At 52.9% G+C, this 24,499-nt stretch overlaps 1 protein-coding gene across 4 annotated transcripts in view; it reads left to right on the plus strand.

Moving 5' to 3' along the window:
* KIRREL3 (kirre like nephrin family adhesion molecule 3) overlaps positions 1 to 24,499 on the plus strand; it is a 546,348-nt gene that overhangs the window by 441,417 nt on the left and 80,432 nt on the right. For all 4 annotated transcript variants that reach the window (XM_004750228.3, XM_004750231.3, XM_004750230.3 and 1 more), the window contains exons 4-5: positions 8,553 to 8,702; positions 13,217 to 13,366. In XM_004750228.3, the coding sequence (XP_004750285.1) occupies positions 8,553 to 8,702; positions 13,217 to 13,366 (300 nt within the window). The remainder of the gene's footprint in view (positions 1 to 8,552; positions 8,703 to 13,216; positions 13,367 to 24,499) is intronic.

Raw genomic sequence — 24,499 nt, forward strand, 5'->3', positions numbered from 1 at the left:
CCAATTTTTAGTGGTCCTAGGCTCAGGAAAGATTCAGGGATGGTGATGAAAATAAGAACAACCCCCTGGGAAACACCTCTGTGTACCAGGATCATTAACATATGAGTCCTCTCCCCACGGCTGTGCGAGGTAGGTGTGTCACTCCCATTTCAGATAAGGGTGAGGAACGTGCCAGGTCATACTGCTAGTGACAGGGCCAGAGGTCCAGCCCAGGCCTGCCTGACCCTGTGTGCTTTCCATTCTCCAAGATCCAGGTCCTGGCAGGTACTCAGAGCAGGTCCCTCAGGGTCCATGTCACTCGTGCCTTCACTTGTGTGCTTTTCCTAACCCAGAATGCCATCTCTCCTTCGTCGCATTCTCCATATCATGATTCCTCCTCCGTGAAACCTCTAGGTTTCCTCCCTCCAGCCCTCTGCTTGCAACAGGCCTTTCTCAAACCCAAAAAGAACTTTATGTGACCTCTTGATGAGACTGAGCCCTTTCTCCCTTGCAGCTTAGTGACTTACAGTCAAACGTGGCCATCCGCACACTCTCCACAAGTTTTGCTGAATGTCCTGGGAGTTGAAGCAGGCAGGGTTTCAGCTGGGCTGCCCCGCGCTCTGGCACAGGGGTGATGGTGGGTGCGTCCCCAGGGCACCGGAGAAGTCCTCACTCTGCCTGCTCCTGGACCACTGGGCATCCCCAGGGCATCACTCAGCCTTTTGGGGGCCCTGTGCCCTTATCAGCTCTCTCCCCCTCTGAAGGAGCAGGACAAGGGTGACTGTGTGCATGGGTTTGCAAAGCACTTAGAAGCCAGGCAAGCATTCCAGGCAGCCTAGTTCCTGTCCAGAAATGGCTGGGATTAACCCTCAGGGCAGTGGTCTCCACACTTCAACCTATTGCTAGAGCAAAGCCTTGGCCAAAGTGCCCTGTCCAGGGGTTGGGGGGAGAAGGCACACCCACGTGCCAACCCTGGACCGCCTCGGATCTGACCCCTGACCATAGATAAAAAGAGAATGATGGGGCACCTGGGTGACTCAGTGGATTAAGCCACTGCCTTCGGCTCAGGTCATGATCTCAGAGTCCTAGGATCGAGTCCCGCATCGGGCTCTCTGCTCAGCAGGGAGCCTGCTTTCCTCTCTCTCTCTCTGCCTGCCTCTCTGTCTACTTGTGATCTCTCTCTGTCAAATAAATAAAAAAAAAAATCTTTTTAAATAAATAAATAAGAAAGAGAATGATATCAGGGACAAAGAGACATCAGCACCCTGCCCCCACATCATGCTCCACGGAAGTTTGCACTGGGCCTTCTCTTTTCAGCTACTCTAACCCCAGATCTCATGCCATTGGCACCAGCCCATGCTGACCCTGTGTGTATTCCAGCTAGCCCCTGCCACGGAACCACCTGAGCACCTGATCAGTGACTAGGGGAGAGGCACAAACACCTACATCCATAGGGGTGACAACAGACTCAGGACACTCAGTACTGGAAGGTGTCCCCAAAAGATTGGGGCTGAAAATTATGAGTGGCAGGGGTGGGTGACCTGAGCCTGCCATTAAGGACCCTGACCACCAAGCACATAGGCCCACTAGGTCCTCCTCCTGCTTGCTTTTTTTTTTTTTTTTGAAGATTTTTATTTATTTATTTGACAGACAGATCACAAGTAGGCAGAGAGGCAGGCAGAGAGAGAGAGGGGAAGCAGGCTCCTTGCTGAGCAGGACCCTTGGATCATGACCTGAGCTGAAGTCAGAGGCCTTAGCCCACTGAACCACCCAGGCGCCCCCTCTTCCTGCTTGTTACACACACTCTCTCTCTCTCTCTCTCTCACATGCACACCCACACACTCACACACATGCACGCATACACCACAGCAGCCAGGTCCCCAGAGTACTGTTCTAAAACCATCACTTTCGGTGATTTGGCCCTTATAACCTCGGTCTTCCATTTAAAAAAAAAAAAATGCCTCTTCCCTTCCCAGGAAATAATCAGAAATTGAGAGATGACCTTAGATCAGGGGTCAGAGGTGTGCGAGCTCAGAGGGAATCATGGGGTCCTCAGCATTTTAAATATTTTACTGGAAGACGGTGGGGACCTCCCAGAGCCAGATGGTGATGGTTCATTCCGTGCTAATGTGTCCTGCAAGTCCCCCAAAAGAGTCTAAGGTGAGGGTCACATGGCCAGGGCTGGGGGGGCGGGGCTCTTCAGGGAGCCTGCTGGGCGGATGGAGATGAAGGAGGGAGGAGGGACGAGGGGCAGAGGGGCGGAGGGGGTGCTTTCAAGAAAGCAGCCTGGAGAAGTCATGAGGAGGGAGGCAGCTGGGCTGCACTGCAGCCGAGAGGAGAGCAGAGGGAAACAGCTGGCAGGAAGAGCGAGGGCCGGGCAGACAGGGTGGCAGGAGTGGAGGACTCCCAGCTGTGCTGCTGCAGGAGGTGGAGGCTGGGGAGGGGATAGGAAGCTCTGCCCCAGGACTGGAGCGCAAAGGCTTCCAGTGCTTCGTCCCCGCCCCTCTCTCTAGCCCAGGCTGCACCTGCACCTGTCCTTATCAGCGCTGACGAGCCCTCCTGCCACCTGCCACTCCCGCCCCCACACCTCCTCCCGCCTGCCAGTCACCAGCCATCCTGACTCAGAGCCCGCAGCTCGGGCTGCACCGATGGTTCCTCAGGCTGGGGCTCTTCAGAGCCGCCCCCCTTCCCAGCCACATACGGCCCCTGCTTCTCACAGTTTGAAGAGAAGGCGCCCAAAGGCCGCACCTGCTAAGCACTCCTGTGTCCAGGCTCCTCTCCTCACCTGCTGAGCAGGTTGGGCGGGGGGGGGTCTCCGCACTGGGGGCCTTCAGAGCCGACTCTGAGCCCCACTGAGCCACTGCAGAACCTCGAGGCTGGCATTTTTCCTCTCTGAGCTCAGTGGGGAGAACCACATCCCTCCCGACTTCAGAGTTGTCAAGGCCCAGGTGGAGTGCTGGGAACATGCCCTCTTGCCCTGCAGAGTCCACGGCAGCGTGGGCATGTAGGGAGCCTGCAGGCTGCGGACAGTCACCTCACGGGCTCTCCAGTGGCCCCTGGAGCCTCCTGTTCCACACGGCACCTCCCTTCCCGGGATGGTGAACAGGAAAGCATGCCTGCAGCACCCCTGGGACCCCCATCCCACACAGTCCAACCCACCAAGTGTGTTTCCATCCAGGCATTCCCTGAGAGTCTCCCTAGACTTTGTAGTCCTGGCCAAGGGCAAGGGAGAGTGTGGTCTCAGGCAGGTTCTGTGCACTCCCAGGAGCCAAGGACTGTGTAGCCAAGGACCCCAGGAGGCAGCTCAGAAACAGGACTGCTGGGTCTGATGTCCCTCCCCCACCACTCAGTGCCCTGGGACCCCGGACAGACTCATCCTCGCAGGGGCCTGATGGGGCCACCTGTCACACAGGATTGACTGTGAAAAGCATTTGGTCAAATAACCTATGTAAAGCTCTAAACGCTACACACAATTAAAGTTACCTATTATTAATTCTACGACAGTAAAGTATTATTTGTGATATATAGCTAGTTCTATATATTCATATAATAACACAGCTATATAGATAATGACTATTTATACAATACTAAGTGCCAATAATTATTATACCTCTTTTCGTTCCTACCCCCCACGATGGCCAGTACTGGACTGTGCCCTAAACCCACCCAAGCTCAGTGTTGTTGACCAGCAGCTGGCAGGAGCCATGTACACTTTGAGAGAAGAACCAAGAAACTGCTTTTCACTCCAAAGATCCCCTGATTCTCTTTAGATGGTCTGAGGATCATGGTTGGTGGGGTTGAATAGGGGAAGTCCTGGTTTGTGGATAAAAATCCGAGTCTAGACCCTTAATTCAATAACCAACATGGGATAGTGACAAGAAAACAGGGTTTACAACTGGAGACATTTGAGTCTATTGTACTTGTGGGTACAATACACACCACTGTGTGACCTTGAGTTATACTTGGGCTAACTGGGTGACCTTGAGCCTGTCATTTTATTTCTGGGAGCTCAGCTCATCTGTGAAATGTGGTAGTAACACCTGATTAACACTGTAGTTATATTCAGTCTTGGTTAAAGTGGGTCTTCCATGAATAACCCAGTTATTTTTATCCTATAAAGTCTGACTCCTCAAGACTCTGACCCTTCATTTCTCACCTTGTTCCTGTGTGGTGTGCTCGGCACAGTATCTCCCTAATCAATAGTTTAAAACATAAAAACAGTTTTGCTTCATGACCGCAGATCTCAGGGGACAAACAGAGTAGGTCACAAGTCAAGTTTATTCAGTCACAAGGTCACAAGGTCACAAGTCAAGTTTATTCAGTCACAAGGTCACAAGTCAAGTTTATTTAGTGCGTATGCATTAGATCAGGTGCCAAGAATATAAGACGAAAAAGACAGCTGTGGTTCCTGCCCTGAGTTTACCCTCCATTTTTCACTTACCTTTGTTCCTTTGGCATCTGATATATAGTAAATGCTCAATAAAGGTTTGAAGAAATGAAGGGGGGGATGATAAGGAGAAAAGTGGGGAGGAGGGGAGAAGAGAGAAGTCAGTCACCCCTTGGTGACCGGATGTGTCTAGAGGCACAGGCAAAGCCCTTGGAGGACAACTTGGCATTCAGTGAGGTCGGGGCTGGTTAGGGAGCGATTCCACTATGGTGGGATGTCAGTGACGTGGAACAGGTAACACGAGGGAATGGCTGCTGAGCACCCCAGGGAGAAGGCTGTCCAATTTTGGAGAAGTTCATCAGATGCTGTCTTGCAGACAGTGGAGAGCCATGGACTACGCATCCCTTGCAAAGGGAGAGAGTGCACGAGGAAAGTGGTGGTTTAGGAGGAAGAGTCAGGGTTGGACCCAAAGGCATTCGCAGGCTGTCAAAAGAACCTAGGCGGAGGTGGGGAGGGCTCAGACTTTGGGTTGCAGAGGTAGGAATGGAGAGGAAAGGGTGGGTCTGAGAGGTGCTGTGGAGGAGGGGCTGGGCCACACTTGGTGATGGAGACAGATTGAGAATAAAGCAGGAAAGGGAGGTCGCACTGACTGCCAGGCTTTGCAGCAGGAGAATGTCAGTGGGCACAATGGGAAACTGAAGCGGAGAAATTGGGATGGACGGCTCAAGGTGTGCGAGTGGGCACAGCACACACTCTGTGTCCCGAGAAGAGTTGTGTGGGTGTGTGGTTGTACAGACGTTCGCTCCTGGAGGGAAGGACCACATCATATCCATCTGTTCCCCACAGCACAGGGCAAGGCCTGCCTCATGGCAGGTTGCAGTCAACAATGTTCTCAAGGAGCTCCCTGTCTACCTACTATATGGCCTAGGAGGTTCTAGAAAAGATCCTGGGCTCCCTCACCGTTCACTTCCTGGGAGCAGGAAAGACAGGGGAAAGAAACCAGCTGTGAGGGAACAGATGAAGAGCATTTTCTGGCCAGGAAACTACACCCACGGATGCACGCTGTGTTCCTAGGGCCTCTGAAGCCTAAAGGAGAAGACTCAAGGTGTGTCCTCTGGGTGAAAAGACAGCGTGCCCAACCCTCCACCCCCTCCTCCCACAGCAGCGTGACTTTGATCGACTCTAGACAGTGACCCTCAGCTTGTGATTCTATTTGAAAAAGCGTTTCATGGATTTGAAAGAGAAAGTATTTCTAGTGGCATGTATTTAATGCACAGAAATTAAAATCAGATTGAAAAAGAAATTGTCAGAGCACCCATCATCCCCTCCTCCCAGAAAATGGGGAATGTCTTTTGGGTGGTTTTGTTGAGACTGTCCACTGTTATCTCTCTCTGCTCCCACCAACTCCCACCCCAACCCAAGAGACATTCTTTCCATAGAAAAGCCCGAAGGGGTCCAAACACACCCAATGTGGGACCCGAAAGCTCTTTCAAGCCTGCTGGGATGGATCAGATCATCCTCCCCCTCTCCACACCCCGTCCCCTGTCCCTTCAGGCTGCTCTCTGTGGGGTCAGGGCTTACTGGGGGAATCTCATGGTTGCCCCAATGCCTGGCTCTGAGACACGGTCCAGAGTGAGCTAGTGAGCTCTCTGCGTCCACCTCCACAGCGGATCTCGGCTTTCCTGCACCAACCAGGGCTCACCCCCCACCCACCCACCAACACACCCGCAACCCCTCGGGATGCTCCCTGTACCTCAGCTTTCTGTTACCCTCACCCACATCTGAGGAAGCGGTACTGGGGGTGGGCGGAGGAGGGAACACCTCCTGCATCAGGGTCCACACCACTGGCTTCCGGCCTTCTCATTACAGCTGACAACCTGCTAATTCTCTCTGATAACACAATCTTTGGCAGCCATTGCGGCTGTCTTGACACTGTCCTTCTTGCAAGGAAGATTTTGAGATAAAAGAAGGAGTTGTGAAATCATCATTGAGCCAGGAGAAAAGAGCCTCAGAAAGGAGTGCCCCCCACAGCTTTCTCCCTCCCCCCCTTCCTCTCCCTTCCCGGCCCCTTCTTCCAGCCTCTCCGGCACCCTCCTCACGTCCCTCCATCCTCTGGCTCCTTCTCCAGAACTCCCCCCCACCCCACTTTTCCTTTCCCTTCTCTCTCCTCCTCCTCCTTCTCCCTCTCTTGTTTTGGTGCCAGAAACAGTCTAATTACAACAGAGAACTTGAAGAGCCTGAGAGGAAAAAAATAAATAAATTAACCCACCACACATAGCTGATTAAAATGTCCTATGAAATCTAATTTGTAAAGCTCGAATCAGAATAAAAAGTGTTACTCCCACAATTCAGGGCCAATTTGATTTTTAATGAGACCCCTCAGAGACCCAGCCAAAATCTCATCAGGTTGCAACCGTGGCTACCTTCCCACCTACCACAGGCTCTCTGAGGTGCCCCCCACGTCTGCTCCTGGGGAGCCCCACAACCGGGCCTACCATTCTGGCCCGCTTCCCTCGGCTTCTTTATATGTCCATCACTCCCTTCTTAGGGCCACCTGCTGCTGAGAGCATGGCCTTACCCATGGTCTTACCCAAGTCTGAGCCTGGGCCATTGTGTCCCCTGGATGGGCAACAGCTAGTTTCCAGGACCTCTGTGGCCGTCCCTGACTCTCCCATGTTGCGGGAAGAAGAGGCTGGGGCAGCAGTCTGTCCACCAGGACCCCCTTCCTGGGCTGTGTGTCTTTAGCTGCCGGGCAGGGTGTGGGAAAGAAGTGGGCTTGGAAGTCACAGAGAAACCCCCCTTACCCCCCGCTGCCTGGTCAGACCCCAGCTCCACCACTCATTAGCTGTGTGATCTTGCATTGGTTGCTTTGCCTCTCTGATCCTGTTTTCCTTGCTGTAACAGCAGCTATTTCTGCCCTGACATGTAAACAGGTTACAGAAGGGAGGGCACGTGAAGCAGTTTTTGCTATAGGTCGGGGGGTAAATGTCAGTGTCCTCTTGTCTGTGCACCTGTGGCTTCCCAGGGACCACGGATCACCCCAGCCCATTCCTCAGCTTCCCCTCCAGGACCAGTGGAGGGGATCTGGGCACTGCACAACTCAGTAGGGGAAAATAAAGTCAATAGAGCCAGAAAGTCTTATATTTCTAGCCCTTGTCTTGCCACTAAACACTTTGGGGATAATTTAGCGAACATCCAAGCCCCTGCAAACTGGACTGGGTAAGGTCCTGGGGTTACGACCACTGCAAAGCTAAAGGTAGTGCATACGCAAGACTGGCTCAGTCATGACCAAGCACAGCCCCTCTTAGTATTTGCCACTTCCTTGGGCCCCATTTCCTCCTCCAGAAAGTGGGGATTAAAACAGTACCTACCTCATAGGTTGTTATGAGGGTGAAAAGGTTAATGAGCTAATATTTTAAATCTTAGAACAGCGGCTGGGACGTGATACATACTGGGGGGTGTGTTTGGCTGGCTTGGATGGCTCGGGGCAGTCTCGCTCCCAGGGGTGCATGGGAGAGCTTGGGGTCACACCCGTGACCTTCTCCCAGGTGGTAGGGAAGCCAGAGCTGGGGCTGCCACCAGAAAAAAAGGCAAAGCAGGTACCCCTGCACGTGCTGGGCCACGCTATCTGCATGTGCTGGGCCACGCTATATCAGCCTGGGAACTACTGAAACAATAATGTTTTCCCTGGATTCTTGGGTTTTTAACCAAAGCGCTCTACTCCCCATGCCCAACTTGCCTTCTTGAGGCTCACCCCCAGAGGACGCCTGCTGCTGGAGGGTTCCCTCCTGCTTCTGCTCTGTAGTGGGAGGAGGGGCAAGCCAGCAGCAGCAAGTAAGAGTTAGCCCAGTGGAAAGTGGCAGAGCTAGTCCCAAGGGTGGCTGGCTCGGCCTCTTTGGGGGCTGGAGGAGGCTGGGTCACAGTGTGTGTGTGTGTGTCTGTACTAAGGACTGATGACTGGCGGCTTCAAGCCAGCTGCAGAAGCAGGGAATTAAGCTGGGGGCAGCTAGGAAGCTGTTGCTGGGCCCCAGGCAGGAAGTAAGATGCAGAGGCGGCCGGGGGGGGGGGGGGGGGGCATTGGGGGTGCTTCTCCCCTGGGCCAGCCTCTGCTCTGCTTCTTAATTGGGGAAGCCTCCAGACACTGCTCCCTGCAGGTAACTGACTGCTGTGCTTATTTCCTTCCCAGGCCAAGTGTACTCCTTCAGCCAGCAACCCCAGGACCAGGCCGTGGTGTCGGGCCAGCCAGTGACTCTGCTGTGTGCCATCCCCGAATACGATGGCTTTGTCCTGTGGATCAAAGACGGCTTGGCTCTGGGTGTGGGCAGGGACCTCTCAAGTGAGTACCCCCAGACCTGTGGCCTCCTCAGGAACCTCACCTTCATGGGCTTTTGGAGATTAAATCTCCAGATTTCATTGTGCATCCCCCCTCGGGCAGAGCCAGGGTGGGAAAGCTCTGGGTCCAGGACCCATAGGACTTTGAGAGCCCTTCCGACCACTGGTAATGAATTATCTGTAAACCCTCAAATCTGGTGGCCAAACCCGAACAGGGTGGCCCTGAGGGATCTCTTCAAAAAAGTCAAACACATTTCAGATAAAGTCAGATGACTAGAAGCAACATGTTCCCTTTTCTTGGTCCAGAATGTATCCCCCACTTAAGTCCTCACCTGGTTCTCCCCGGGTTTCCATCCACTAAAGGGAGCCAAGGAAATTGAACACTCACAGAGGAACCAAGTTGGTTTTACGGGTTACCATGGGAAGAAAGAAAAGAAAAGGAGCCCACCCAGGCTGGTTTTGAGCAAGGATGTCCCAGTAGGCTCCCGTCACTTGCAGCTAAGCTCCCCCAGTTGGCGACACGTCCTTTCATCCGTTAACCGTGGTGCATGTCAGCCCTTAAGCTCATACAGATGTCTTTCCGATCCATCCTTTCCCCCTGGGAGACAAAAGAATAGACTGAGCCACCCGGTCACTCACCCATCAGCAAATATTACTCTCCCGTGGGGAGGTAGGCATGTGACTGCTCGCGAGGCTTAGCATAACCTGGAAAATTCAGAACAAAGGATCCAGGTGTCCCGGCCATTGGGAATGGCCGAGGGTAGAAGAGGAGAAAATATATATATATATGTATGTATTCAACTGAGAAGTCGCTTTGCTTCTCTCGTGGTGTACAGCTGCAGGAAAATAAAAATCAAAGTGCACTCAGGAACATGATGGTTGGGAAATTAATATTTTAAAATGTGAGTTATGTCTTGCCAAAAATGTATATTGAAACATTATAGCCATGGTCAATAGCATCACCGGGTTTGAGTGCTCCAGCCCCGCTGAGCATGGATAAAATACACAATAATATCTCCAAAATATACTGTGCTGCCATAAAATTTAAGTATTATGGGAACCAGCCAATTTCAGGGGCTCTGAACTTCCTTACCCTAGAGAAACTGGGGGAATGATCTCACCCTCCCAAAAGAGCATCACTCAAGCTCTGCGTGGCTTTGAGCTTGGACCAGGATCATTGCTAGCTAAGGAGGTGCTCTGGGTTCCTGGTCAGTGGTTTGCAGCCTCCAGGCAGGGACTGGGGTCTTTTCTGGGTTGGTGGCCAAGAGGAAGTCCCAGGTCACCACGGATGTGCATCACCACACGGATAACTGACCCTGTGGCATCCAATTCCATGAATGGCTTTCTGGAGTCAGGATTGGGTCCTGCTAAGTACTGAGGGACAACGGGGTTCTGATGAATTGGGGTCTGTTTACTCTCTGACTTGACCTCATTTATATAAAGAAGGTTGTCTGTCTCCTTGCAAAGCCACAGAACTCAAATTCCTAGGAAAGTGTTTTCTATTTGATCACTGATCCCCAAAAAAGCGTCAGGAAGATAATGACAGAAACTCACATGCTCCATCAATACTGTTTGCTTGCCTAACAAGAAACAGGAAAAGGTCCCGATTTCACTCAGCAGGTGTTCGCACAGCACTCGCTAACGGCACAGGTTTCCCCATGGGGAAACTGAGGCTCAGAATTGTAAGACTTCAACCTGCACAGTTCTATCCTCTTTTGTTTTACCTTTATCCTTTTCTGTGTGACACGGCTCAGCTGACAGGAATCATGCCCTCACTGAAGACCTACCCACCTGTCTTTCTGTTCACCAAGGCTGGAAAACACTTTCAAAGGAAATGATTTATAAATGCATACCCCTCAGATTGATAGAACATTCTTCTTCTGAGAAGCCCAAATGATTCTCAGACATTATGTCATAAATTACAATGATCCACAGGGAGAAAAGAGGATTCCCCCCTTTATTTGACAGGTAAATGAAGTCACAGTTGAGAAAGAAATTGATTTAAACATACACCCAATCCCAATGTGAGACCCTAGGGGAGGGAAGAATTCTGTTAGGGATCCTAACACCCCAAAATCCTGGCACCCTGCATGTTCTCGCCGCTAAAGACAGGGACCCTTTTGGCTATGCCATCTCACCGTCATGTTTCTTTAAACCGGCATTTATAGACTCTACTCTCTGCCACTCACTTAACATGGTGATCCCACTTAATCTTCACTGTGACTCTATAAGATACTGGTATTGTCCACATTTTGCTGATGAGGAGATTGACGCATGAATAAATTCAAGTAACATGCCCAAGACAACAGAGCTAGGAAGTGACAGAATGGGCATTTGAACCCAGGCACCGAGACTGTAGAACCCAGACTCCCAATAATTTTGCATCCTCTGAGCATAGCTAAAGAGAGTCATGATCCTATGGAAGGAGCTAGAACTTGCTCAGAATCAATGCCTCTGGGCCTGCGTTTTCCAAAGATCCTGCCAGTCCATGGGACAGCACTGCAGCTCGTTGCCTAATTAGGCAAATACAAACAAACCCATCATTGATGTTTTCAGCAGCTCATGAGAGCAAAATTCCTGCTGCTGATAGCTTGCAAGACAACAAAAACACAAGCTCCAGCCAAGATGCCTGCAGGAGACCAGGGACTAATCAAGGACAGCGGGATCCAGAGGCTGGGCTGGAAGGGCTGGGGGCGGACAGCCAGCTGCATTGAGGGCAGCAGCGGGGAGAGGGCTGGGCAGGAACCCGTTTCCAGCCCCTCGTCCTGGCCCTGGGGAGAGCCAACTTAACTTACCTGGGATTCTTCCCAAAGCCCAGCAGAGGACAGGAAGGGCGGGCTGGAGGGGAGGTGGTGCTCTCGGGGGTACAGCCGTCTGCCTTGTGAGCGCCTTAGGCCGGGCCAGAACAGCTGTGCCAGGCGGGGCCGTTTGACTACACGATGGGGACGATGCTAGCCATGAAGACATGAGCCTGAAGGGCTCAGCTGCACAGGAAGCCCCCATACTGCATACTGGGAAGGATCACAGCTGTCTTCTGGACAAGGGATGGGTGCCAGTGGCCCCTGTTCAGCTCACCTGTGGGGACGCCTGCTCCACCGCTGCAAGACCCTTAGCTTACAATGTGAGGGAGCTTAGAGCTCCAATATTCCATCAAGGATAGAAAGCTGCTCTGCTGTGTCCCTGACTGTGCTTGCATGCAGCTACTGATGGGGATCTCACTACCACCTCTGGCAACCTATCCCTGCTGGACCTTTCAAATTATATTAAGAATATTCTAAAGTATTTCCCCACATTAATTCTGTCACTGGTGCTAGCTCTGTCCTTGGGTACTCCTTGAACACATCTAACCTGCACTTAAAGACGGGAAGCATTTGGAGAGCTACTCCATGTCCCTCTGTCTCTCTGTTTCTGTCTCTCTCTCTCTCTTTCTCACTGGCTTAAGCCCTAGACTTCGCTCTAAAAATCTAGACCAACCCCTTCTTCCTACAGCACATTTCTGAGAACTCACACTGTCCTGGTGAAGGTCTTTTAGAAAGAGGAGATGTTTGTAGCTGCTGAAGGGTGGGTGAGCCTCTGAGGAGAGAAGGGAAGAGAACAGGGAGGAAGGTCCCTGTAAGAGGCTAGTGGACAGTGGGGAGGAGAGGAGACAGAGCTCAGGTAAGGGGACGATGGGAAAGAGATCCTTCTGGAAGAGACTAAGGCGGTCTCGGGCCCAAGGGCCAGGACAGGGGATCTGCCCAGCCTGGCCAGCCACGACTTCTGTCAGCATTTACATTCACCCTTCACAGCAGGAGGAAAACTGATTAATGATTTATAATTTTCATATTTTTATTTATCCATTATTCATCACCAGTAGTATAAGGGCCCCCACATTCCTAAGTGTCCTGAGTTCCTCACAGTAAGTGCTTAATCAGGCCCTGGGGTCTGAGGTGGGGAGGAAGAGTGACCAGAATAGGGCCCCTTAGGGTTCAAGGTGGCCAGAGGAAGCCAGGCACTGTTCAGGTTTGCCTCGATTTCTACTTCCTGCCCATCCTGAACTAAATCCCCCCCCCCTCCCCGCCAAAGTCACTCTTGCTTCTTTTCCAGAGATTTCTGTTTTCTCCTGTCTCTTTCTTACTCTGTCTGCTGAGAACTGCAGCCTGGGTCTCTCTCTCTCTCTGTGTGTCTCCTTATCAAAATGCATGTCTGCTTGGTAAACCACAGCGCTGAGCACACTGCTTACCAGACTACCCGCCCTGCTGTGTCTGCCCACACAGCATTTCCATCTCTGCTCTCTCCGTCCTCTCCCATCATAGCCTCTCCAATATCCCTAAACCTACACGCACACACACGCTGCCCAATACCCAGGGAAAGCTCTTTTCCTGTGCTCCTCACGCCGACGTCAGGGCCCTGAGCAGTCACCTGCCATGCCAGCCTCCAAGCCCAGCCCCAGCTCGCGAGTCCCACCGTGGTGCCTGTTTGGCAGGAACGCCCCGCGGCCCCGGCCCCGCCCCCGTGACATGCGCACTGTGTCCACAGGCTACCCACAGTACCTGGTGGTAGGGAACCACCTGTCTGGGGAGCATCACCTGAAGATCCTGCGGGCAGAGCTCCAAGATGACGCTGTGTACGAGTGCCAGGCCATCCAGGCCGCCATACGGTCTCGCCCCGCACGCCTCACCGTCCTGGGTAAGAGCTGTTGCCGCGCGGGGCGGGGAGGCAGGGGTGAGGATGCTCCGGGAAACACTGTGCGCTCGCTTCCAGAAGGGCCTCCACACTGGACGAAGCCCAAAGGGGTTACCACACGGGGCTCTGGCGGCTGCTGCCCCACTGCATCAGGACCCACTTCCCCTGCTAAAAGGGGAAAGTGAAAGTTCCTGCCCTGGGAATCAGAGGGCACTGCTAAGCAACCTGTGACCCTGCCCAACCCCAGCCGGTTTGACTCCAGCTTAAGGTGCTAAAAGGGGCTCTGAATGCCTATTGATTCCATGAGGAAGCATGTTCTGCACGGGTGCTAGGCAGTGGAGATACGGAGGAGACTATGACACATCCTCGAGTCCATTCTGTCTCCAACTAGGTGCTAACAAAGCATGATTTCAGCACCCCTAGGGACCACCGCTGCACCTGTTCCTTCCCCATGGGCCGTTCCCTGGGAGCCCCTGCTGTCCGCTGGAGAGCTGACTGCCTACATCATTCCTAGGAAAATTCATTTTAAGCCCTTATGCCAAACCAGACCTTTGCCCCCTTGGCCTTTCTTCCTCTTGGCTTCGCAGGGGCCCAGTGGCCCTAAGACACCCTCGCTGAGAGGTCTCCACTCCTCTGCTCAGGCAGACCCACCTGAGGACGAGGGAGTGAGCTCGGCTCCTCTTAAAGGACCTCCTTCCAACTTTGAGGTCACGCCCTGTCAGCTCCCCTCCAGCCAGCTGCTTCTGCGGACCAGGCCCCTGAGAACCGGCCGTACACAGAAGGCATAAGAGCAGACATGTGCGTGTACTGTAGAAACCCTCTCAAAGCCCTTCCGCTTATGCTATCCCAGCTATTTGGACACAAGACAGTGGGACAGGGATTGTTGGCCTGGATGAGAAACTGAGCCTCAGAGATGCCAACGGCCGGGCCCCGGGGTTCTCCCAGCTAGGGCTCTGGTACCAGCGCACTGCCTCCTGGGTGAGGCTCCACCAGTCCCGCAAAGGACAGGACCCAGGCAGCAGAGAGGGGAACCTGCCTGCCTCTTGGCAGCTGCTGTGAGGCTCCGACCACAGGGTCAGCAGCTGGGGTCCTGCCTCCTTGCCTGGAGGATAAGGCACGTGGCTGCTCCTGATGAAATATTTAAGAGCATGTCAGGTTATCTTCAGATGGAGACAGCAACACATGGGCACGTTATGCCAAGCACGGCAGGAAGCCTAGGCGGACCACTTACCAAGCTCGGGGCTTGGATTCTTGAGACTTAACTCTGGGCCGACTCCAGAACCTCCCCCTGACCCCAGGGTCTCCTCTAGCCTGTGATGAAGGAAAGAGAAAAGCAACCAGGTCCGGCGGGGTAAATACGCTGGGACAGCTCAGTCCAGAATGGCCCACAGAAGAGGAATCAGGGATAGGAAAGGGAGAGGCAGACTCTTCACGTCTCCTGAGATGGTGGCTAGAACGGGAATGGGGGTACATCGCGGTGCAGAGGTGTGGAGAAGCGCAGGAGGATTTAGCGTCTAAAATTTTTCTGATTTTTGAGTATTGTGCAATGCTGGAACTGATTTGGGCATCTCCAGAGATGAACCCGTTCCCCATCCTCAGAATAATCCACCTTCTGCTGCCTTGCTCCCACTGTAGAGGGTACCAAAGAATGCTAAGTTGAGAGGGACCTAAGCACTGCCCTCTCTTAACTTCACACAGGACCGAGACTAGATGCACACGCAGCTCGTTGTCAAGTTCTCATCCTGCTTGCTGTCTGAGCTCTGCCTGCAGCACCCAACCATTCACAGCCTGCCTCCTCTCCCCTCTCACGGAGATCACCAAGCTCAAATTAGTCCAAATGTTGTACAGATGAGGAAATTGAGACTCTGAGAGCAAAGCCACTCACGGCTTAATGACCACTCAAAATAGACCCCAGATTTCCTACTCCAGACCAGTGCTGTCTGCATCCCTAAATGCCACCACAGTCTGCTTGGTCTAGTTGCTTAAGGGCCGGGCTGCAGAGAGGAGGGCCACAGAGTCTTACCTGGACAGACTCAGTTTCGTGTTGGGTCACATCTCAAAGTCTCCGCCATCTCCTTCTCCTATGTCCAGACCTGGCGCAGAGCCGGTTGGCGTGGGGAATATGCTTTACAAGTCTGGAAGGCAGTTGAACAGGGGGAAGGAGTAGCTTCCAGGGGACCCTGGCAGCTAGGCTTTGGGATTCCTGAGAGCTGGAAAAGGAGCCTGAGAAGGCATTTGTCCAGCAGCCTTTCCTAAAGTCTCCACCAACCCCACTCTTCCTAACAAACTAGGCAAGAAAGGACCCCAGGCAAGAAAGAGCTGGTCCAGACTCTGCCTCCAGCCCCTCCTGATCACCCTGGTCCCACCCCCTGAGCTGGTCCAGCAGGTATCCACCCCCACCTTCATGGGTCCAGCCGGCCTCTGCCAGAGGCACCCAGCCCAACGGAGTTTCTTTATGGTGCACAGCCCCACCTACTGCCCTGGAGAGAGGCCCTGCATGCAGAAGCTGACCCTTCTGGAAAGGGAGCTCTGGTCTGCTCACTGTGCTGCACAGACAGAGCAACAGAGCGAAGAGGGGCGTTGCTACCCCAGGCAGCCAGCTTCCCAAACAAGACCCCATCTGTTTTGCTGTGACATCTCAGCCTGGGAAAATATCCCAGCCAGTTCCCCAAGGGAGGGGCTGCCTTCCCTGTGTTCCAGGAATGAGAGAGCTTCCTAATTTAGTCTGTATTTGCCTGAGATAGATTTTTAATTAAATAAAGTAAGAGCCTGATTAGAACCTGCAGAAGATGTGAGAGCAGAATCAGATGGCATTCCAGCAAAATTGCAAAGCAAACACTTTGGCTGGAACAGAGGGAGACCCGTGGGGGTCTTCCATCAAAGCACCAAATGAGGAGGGCAAATATGAGACGTTATATGGCCAACAGATGTGCATTGTTAAAATATGCATCTGCTGGGAGCCTGCCTGGAGAAACCAGAGGGCCAGCTCACAGAGCCCATAGTGCTCCGGGGAGGTCATGGGGACCCAGCCCCAGCAGCCAAGCCTAGAGTCGCAGACGCATTAATTAGCCTTGTGTTTCCAGCTCCCAGATGCAATCAGGCCAGGAGCAACTTGGAGCTGAGCATTTGCTACCCTGGGGGGCAGAGGGAGGGAGCTAAAAGACCAGGAGAGCAAGAAGGGGAAGGGGCAGAGCCAGGCAAAGACTCCAGGACACCCCTCACCCCTACCGGTCCAGGTTAACAGCCAGGCTGCATTCCCTCTGTGGTCCGGGGAGCCCATGCCTTGACTTGGGCCAGGTCGAGATAGGCATTTTTCCACCTGCAGAACATCTCAAGAATAATGGCATCCCAGAGCAGCAGACTTGGAGGCAACAGTCACAGTCCTACCATTAACAAGCTCTGTGATTTTGGCCCTTGATACTTCACCTCTCTGGATCTCAGTTTCCTCATCTGTAACATGAAAGTGATGATAAATAAGATGGTCACTAGGCACTGAAGGGCTCCCCAAATGCCATGAACTCTACAATACGGGGTCCAGCTTGCGGCACCAAGTAGTTGAGGAAAATGGCCCCGTCTCCCACCAGAACCAGAATTCACGAGGGAGACTGAGGCACAGAAGGTAACAGAGTGTTTTGTGCAGCCTCTTACTTTGAGTCTGGAGAGGGGAACCTCTCAAAGTCCTGCCCAGCCCTGGGATTCTGGACTTGGCTGTGTGTCTTAACCCCAGAGTCCTCCTTCTGTCTGCAGCTTCCGTGCCTTCCAAGCCATGTCTGTGGGGATTCCGCTTAGCGGGACATCCTGGGACCCCCGTGTACGTGTGCAGAGCTGGGTTGTAGCAGGAAGAGTCAGGGACTGGGAGCAGAACCCCTAGAGCTCACTCGCTGTGTGCCTTGGGCGAGGTCCTTAGTGCTCCCGCAGGGACTCTGGTTCAACTCTCTGACCAGCACTTAATATAGGGCAGGTCCTCAACATAGGGTAGGGTTTTTGTTTGTTTGTTTGTTTGTTGCTTTGTTTTGTTTTTAATAAATGAGTAAGTGAATGAACGGCATTTCTCGTTCCTCATCTATGAAATGAGGATAATAAAAATCAAATCTCCCAGAATTGGTGTGAGCACCAAACTAACACACACAGACACACACACACATGCTAAAGTGTCACACACTCTGCAGTTACAGTCACACACACACACACACACACACATGCAGACTGCATCCTCCTCCCACTGGCAGGAACCCCAGGGTTGACAAACACCTCTACAGCCCCAGGGCCGGAGCCCTAAGGACGATACTGCCTTCGAAATTGCTAACTGCCTGAAAATTTGAGAAGCAAGGAATTGGAGGACCTACATCAGGGAGGAAATGGAAGCCAAGGTTTTGATCAATTAATATTTCCTGAACACCTACTAGGTGCCCAGCACTGAGCTCGACAAGTAAGGTTCATGGGTCAGCGAAAGGGAACACCAGCCCTGCCTTGGTGAGCCTGCGTCCTGGCAGAGAGAGCCGGTCAATCCATAGTAAACAGGTTAAACAAATGAATGGTGAGCGTCAGAAGTGGATGGTAATGACCCCTGGGGACACAGAAAAAGAAGAGGAGGGTGTGGGGGACAGGAAGTAGGCAGGGGAAGATGGCGGGTAGCGGGTTAATTATTAAAAAGGGTGTTTTCCCAGTCTTCCTCCCATTCCCCTTATCTTCCTGGCCCGTTCTAATATTAACTCTGCTGTCTTGTGGCTCCCATTGGAAACAAAGCTTTCTAAATCAACATGAATTATTTAATGATGGAGACTAAGTCAATTCAAATAAAGAGGGCGTCTTTAAAATGATGTCAAGCTCCAGACACTGAGGAGGCAAACACAGAGAGGGTCCGGAAGGGTCCCTGAGTTTTCAGAGCCATGATACCCGCCCCCGCATCTCTCCACCAGAGCAGCTGAGGGGCCGGGGTTCCCTAAATGCCCGGCGCTGGCAGCAGCCCCCAATTTCTGACCTGCTCATCTTCTGTGTAGGTGGGTCCAGAGAGCGACGGTGAACAACTTCGGTCACCCAGCAAGGGAAGGCAGAGCTGAAACACAGCCCAAGAGCACGGGCTTCTCCAGCTCTTCCAGAACCCGGTGGCAAGAAACCCAGCCACAGTCTCCCTGTCAGTAAGGGACAGACCGAGCTGTTCTTCAGGGGTGAAGAGGCCCCCCCCACAGAACAAAGCCCAAGTCCCCCCCTCCCTTTTAATTCATCTCCTTTCCCTCCAGCCCCTGCTCTGGCACCCCTTTGCTCCAGCTTGCAGTTCCTTCCCATGCCCACACTTAACGTGCCTTCGCACCTGTGTGTTGCTGCCTAGAAGGTCCTTCCCTCCTTTCTTCCCTTGGCCGACTCTTGCTCCCCTGTCAGGAACCATCTTGGACATCACCTCCTCCAGGAAGCCTTCCCTGAATGCCACATGGCCTGGCTTTCCCATTCTGGGATCCCTTAGCCCTCCGTCTGCACCTCGGTCACAACACTCCACTCACAATCTTGAGAGTAACCGTTTCCCTGTCTGTCTCCCCCAGTGGGTCTCTCGCCGTCCTGCCCAGGACAGCCTGCGGGCACGTACTGGGTACTCAGGAATGCTCATATAGAACTGTAGCAACCGGGCTTGGGGCAAACAAGAGGGAGTCCCCCCCTCGGTGCGGGGGACGGTGCCTGGCAGACAGTGAGCCCCACGGCTGTGTCATATTTTGCGTGTTGTGTTTTGTCGAGTCACGTTGTGTTGTGTTTAGAGGGGCAACGCGGCTTCAGGGTAACAGCCCAGACTCTGAAAGCCAGACGGCCTATCCTGGAAATCTAGCTGTGTCACTTTATCTGTGCTGTGACCTTGGACGAGTCGCCTGCCCGCTGTGCCCCAGTTTCTTCATATGTAAAATGGGGTAATAGTCCTCCCTGCCCTCTTAGGGTTGTAGAGAGGATTTAACAGGATAATTGATGTAAGACATTGCTCAAAACAGCTCCCGGTAAGAGGCAAGCCACAGAAGAGCCTGCCGTTATTATCATACTCATGGTGGTGGTTACTATTATTTTTGCCATGCTAAGCAGCACCAACAAGCAGCCCTTCCTTCCTGGGGGGGCCAGGCTCTGGGCCCTGAAGAAGCTTTGCCATCCAGCACGCAAGGCAGAAAGACACGAATCCTGTGGGCCTCTCCTGGGCTCGCACACCTGGGAAGACAAGCAGAATTGATTTCCTTATCTCCTTATTAAGCGTGTTTTGCCTGGGCCCCGGCCTGGTCTTAGGTGCTGTATCTCATTTGTGCTTTGTGTCTGCTTCCTGCCACATTCATTACCCTGCAATCACCCCCAAATAGGGGCAGCAAACAAGCCAGAGAGGGGAGAGAGGAGCAAAGGCAGCGTCCTTATCTCCTGAAGTTCCAGATGGGAGCCAGGGTCTGAGCTATTATCCCCCTCAGCCCAGCCCCCGAGCCCCTGCCCCTGCCACCAGCTCCTTCCCACTCCCTTCCTGCCACTCTGCCCTTACGGGGGGGGGGGGCCCAGGGACAGAAGCAGAGTCTCCTCCTCCATGTCTCTTGGGGCACCACGTGCCCCTCTTGGTTTAATTTGCTTTCTGTGCTTACCTGCTTGGGCAGGTTATAAGGTGAGCGTGGTCTGAGGGCATTGAATTACCTTAAGGTGATCAATAGTGCTTGTCTTCTAAATTACATTATAATATAATATAATATAATATAATAATATTTATTTTAATTAACTTATTTATTATATTATATAATGATGTTAATATTATTAATGATATTAATTATATTAATATACTAATAAAGTATTATTATATGATTATATTTATATTATTATATTATATTGAGGGTAGTTAGTCATATGACCTCCCTGAATAGCTGCCCAGCTCTGTAGTCGGTGGCATGTGGAGGTTGGGCAGGGCAGAAGGCAGTGATGGAGGGTCTCTCTGGAGGTTCCTGTAGCCACTGGGTCACATACATTGACTTCAGAGCTGGGCCCTCCCTCCTGCTGCCCCCCCCACAGTCTCCCTGATTCTCTAATCTTCCATGGAAAGGAATGCTGCCCCCCTTTCCCGCCACCACTAGCCTGACTCCCCATCTACCTGTTCTTCATTTCAACCTCAGTGTCAGAACAAATTGCAAGGCCCCAAAGGGCTTGGGGGGGTCCATCAGGGATGGAGGCAAACTCAGTGCTTCCCTTTCCATCTGTGTGTAGGGGGGAGGGCAGGCAGGAAGTAGGGAGACCTGATGCCAGAGACACCCATGCCTGCCTTACCCTGCCCAGACCCAGCCAATGAGAAGAGAGATAATCAGCCTATTTAAATGGTCTCGCTGGAGAGGCCCAACACTCTACCTTGGACCGGAGGCAGCGTCCCCAGTGGCCAACCCACAGCCAGGCCCTCCTCACCACCTTCCAGCATCTCTTGCTTTCAACAGCAGCACAAGGGAAGGCAGGGAGGTTCTTTAGGAGCCCACTGGGTCTGCTGCACAGGCAAGGCACTCCGCCTCCAGCTCCCCACCCCCACCACCCCGTACGGAGTTCTGCTGACCCCTCAGGGTCCCCATCACTACATGTCTGAGGCTCCCCAAACAGCCCCACGGCCCCGAAGGATGCCACCATCATACCCAGAGCACTGCCACACCTCCGGTCTAAGCAGGACAAGGGCCTCCACCTGGAGGTTGGAAGACACACATCATTGTCCCAGGTCTTGCACTGACATGACAGGCCTGGGTCTTTGCCCTTGAGACCTGGGATAGTGATGCATAACCATCTCTGGACCCTCTGTCTCTCTCTGTCTGATAAAATCAGGAGCGGGGAAGAGGAAGTCCAAGTCCACGCCTCGGTCCGGCTGTGATTTGCCTTCATTTGATGGTAGTTTGGGGGTCGGGTCTGAGGGGCACTGTTCCCATTGTTCCCTGGCTCTGAGGAGCAAGGATAATATGTTCTTCCACTGTTTTAACCAAGTGTGACCCTGGGAGATGCTGAGCAGCCTTCACTGCTCAGCAAAGGGGAGGGTGAGCTAGACTGTGGAGGGCTGCAAGAGGACCTTGATCTCCTGGCATCGGCCATTTGCCGCGGAACCAGCAGCTGCCTGGGAGGGGAGAGCCACCTTCCTGTAACTTCCAGGCTGCAGCTGCCCTCAGGGGGGCCCTCACCTACTCTGCCATCAGGGGGCTGCTTCCTCTGCCTTGGGCATGGCTCCAGCATGTCCCCACATGCCCGAAAAAGCACAGGCAAGAGCCGGCTTATGTCCGGGGGCCTTGCAGGAGTCCTGTCAGGAAACCCAGCTGGCCACATACGAGGCTTCCTGTTCGTGCATCAATCGTAGACACACACAGATGCCTCACCTCAAGGACAAATGCACGGGTGTGCATGCACACACACACACACACACACACACACACACTCAATTCTAAGCATGGCCGAATCATAGTGGAAAGACACAGGGACCCTCGGTCAAGAGAATCTGTCACTGTTGGGAAATGGACAAATCTTAGTAACTCAACAAAAGCTCTGACCGTCCCCTCCTGGTCAGGCCCAGAAATGAACAGAGCAGGTGGGGCGTGAGAGACCCAGCGCGAGACCCCGCTTTTCTACTGATTCCCCATAATGAGAAACCAAGTGCAGGGAGGAAGGGTCACAGCGACCCAGAGGGAGGGCCAGGGCCAGCGGGGTCCCACCCGGGAAGGAATCACCTCTCTCACGACTCCAGCCTCTGGGGCACCATAGGTGTCCCACCTAGGACGGTGGCCCAAGCCAGCCCGGGGGGAGGCCAGACCTGCTGAGCTGGGCAGGGAGACTCCAGGGGTAAAAATAGCTCGCCACTTCTCCGCTTCAACCTCAGCCCGGGCCTGAGACGAGGGTTTCATGGCAAATTATGGATTTAAAACTAGCAATGAATCTCCATTACAGCATGAAATGAGAAAGGAAAGCACCACCAAATGAAAGCCTTCCCCCGGCAGCCGGTGGGACAGTGGAGGGGTGGAGTTTCAGCAGGGAGTTTCCAGATGAAGTCACTTGCCCAAAGCACACCCACAGGAGCGGTGGCAGAAAGAGGGTCCCAGGAGAGGGGGTGGAGGCCGGAGCCCCCGAGGAGACCCCTGCTGTCCCAGGTCAGCGGAGGACACCTACGTGGCAGGGGTGTCACTTCTCTCCAGAGCAAAGATGCACGGCTATCTCAGGAGGGGGAACAGCCAGAGCTCTGTTAGTTTGGGGCTGTGTTGGGGTGCGACCCAGCTGGGAGGTCTGGCCAGAGAGGGGCATTTTGGGAACCCTGGCCCACTGCCTCGTAGTCCTCCCCTTAAGATAATGGACCATCAGGATACAGGTCTCCTTCCAGCCCCAGGGAATTCCAGGAGCCCCTTTTGAACCATCCCAGGGCCCCCAGCGTCAGGGAGGGGCCTGCACAAGGAACCGAAAGCTTCCTGACAGCCCCCCCACACCCTGTTTCCCAGATACGCCTGGGGAGCCAGGGTCTCTGGACCCACAGCATCGGTTTTCCATCCCATTAAGTCTCAATATCAGAGGAATGCCCGCTGCTTGTTTCCCCCTCACTCCAGGCCTCGGCATGATTCTGTCCGGTCAGAGAGGGTTTTCCTAAGTGGGAGTGTGCTAGGCGCCCAGAAGCCCGTGCAGGTGCTTCCATTTTACCAAAGTACCTGAGCCCCGCAGCCCAAGAAGGCTGGCTTCCAAAAGAGTGTCACATTTTCACAAGTCGATCAGGTGTTTGTAAATGTTTATGGAAAGGAGGAACTTTCCATGTGTAAATATGTCAGGAACCGTGTTAGCGGCTGAAGAATCACCCGGTGCCTGCCAGGAACACTATAGCAGCCTCGGGGGGGGGGGGGGGGAGAAAGCAAGAAGCAGAGGGGCAAGCCCATGGCCACACAGCCATCCCGCTGGAAGAGCTGCACCTCCCAGACACACCGCTTCCTCCCTGCTCTGCTCGCTCCCCAAATCTCTACACACAGAGATGGACACACACTTGTTCCCTAGGATGATGGAAAGAACTCATCTTGCAAATGGCTAGGAGATGAGAGGGGAGGGGAAGGGATGAAAGGAAATAGACTAGAGCCTGCACAATACATGGGAAGGAAAACGCATCTTCTCTGACTGGGAAAGTTGGGCTCTAACAAAGGGTCACCTGGGAAGACCCTGGCTCTCTTCCAGGCCTGGCCCCAAATACCAAGTTGGCATGGGCAATGGTTCTCCTGAAGACTGAAACCTAACCTTGATTTAGAGAATCAGAACTGGAGGGAATCCACCAAGCAAGGCTTCTTCACTTCATTTTTTCAGCATGGATCTGGGCGCCTTCCATGTGTCAGATACTGTTCTAGGCACCAGAAATATACATCAGCGTGTGGCCGATAGATTATGAACAGAGTAAAATCTCCTGCCTTCGTGGAACATATTTTCCTGCAGAGGGAATTAGACAATAAACAATAAACATTGCAAGAATGTTATAGTCTTTTAGAAGGCGGTAAGTGCTCTCAAAGTAGAGCAGAGTATAAGGAGTTGAGTTTCTTAAGAGAGGACAAGTTGAGCAGTCAGGGGGGACCTCCCAGGGGAAGTTAACTTTTTTTTCATCTTTCCATTTATTTTTTAATAAATGAGAGAGAGGAGGGAAGCAGGCCCCCTGCTGAGCAGAGAGCCCAATGCAGGACTCGGTCCCAGGACCCTGAGATCATGACCCAAGCTAAAGGTAAAGGCAGAGGCTTAACCCACTGAGCCACCCAGGTGCCCTTTTAACAGGTTTCTTTTTTTTTTTTTTAAGATTTTATTTATTTATTTGTCAGAGATAGTGAGCACAGGCAGACAGAGTGGCAGGCAGAGGCAGAGGGAGAAGCAGGTTCCCTGCTGAGCAAGGAGCCCGATGTGGGACTCGATCCCAGGACGCTGGGATCATGACCTGAGCTGAAAGCAGCTGCTTAACCAACTGAGCCACCCAGGTGTTCCAACAGCTTTCTTGAGGTATAATTTACATACCATTAAGTTCAACCACTTTAAGTGTATAGCTCAATGATTTTTAGTAAATGAATGGAGTTGGGTGACCATCACCACAATATTAATATTAGGACATTTCCATCACCCTAAAAAGATCACTTGTTGATCTCCGTTCCACCCTCAGTCCTAGGAACTACTGATCCT

The sequence above is a fragment of the Mustela putorius genome, unplaced genomic scaffold, assembly GCF_011764305.1.
Source record: "Mustela putorius furo isolate JIRA1106 unplaced genomic scaffold, ASM1176430v1.1 tig00000460_pilon_pilon_pilon, whole genome shotgun sequence".
NCBI lineage: Eukaryota > Metazoa > Chordata > Mammalia > Carnivora > Mustelidae > Mustela > Mustela putorius.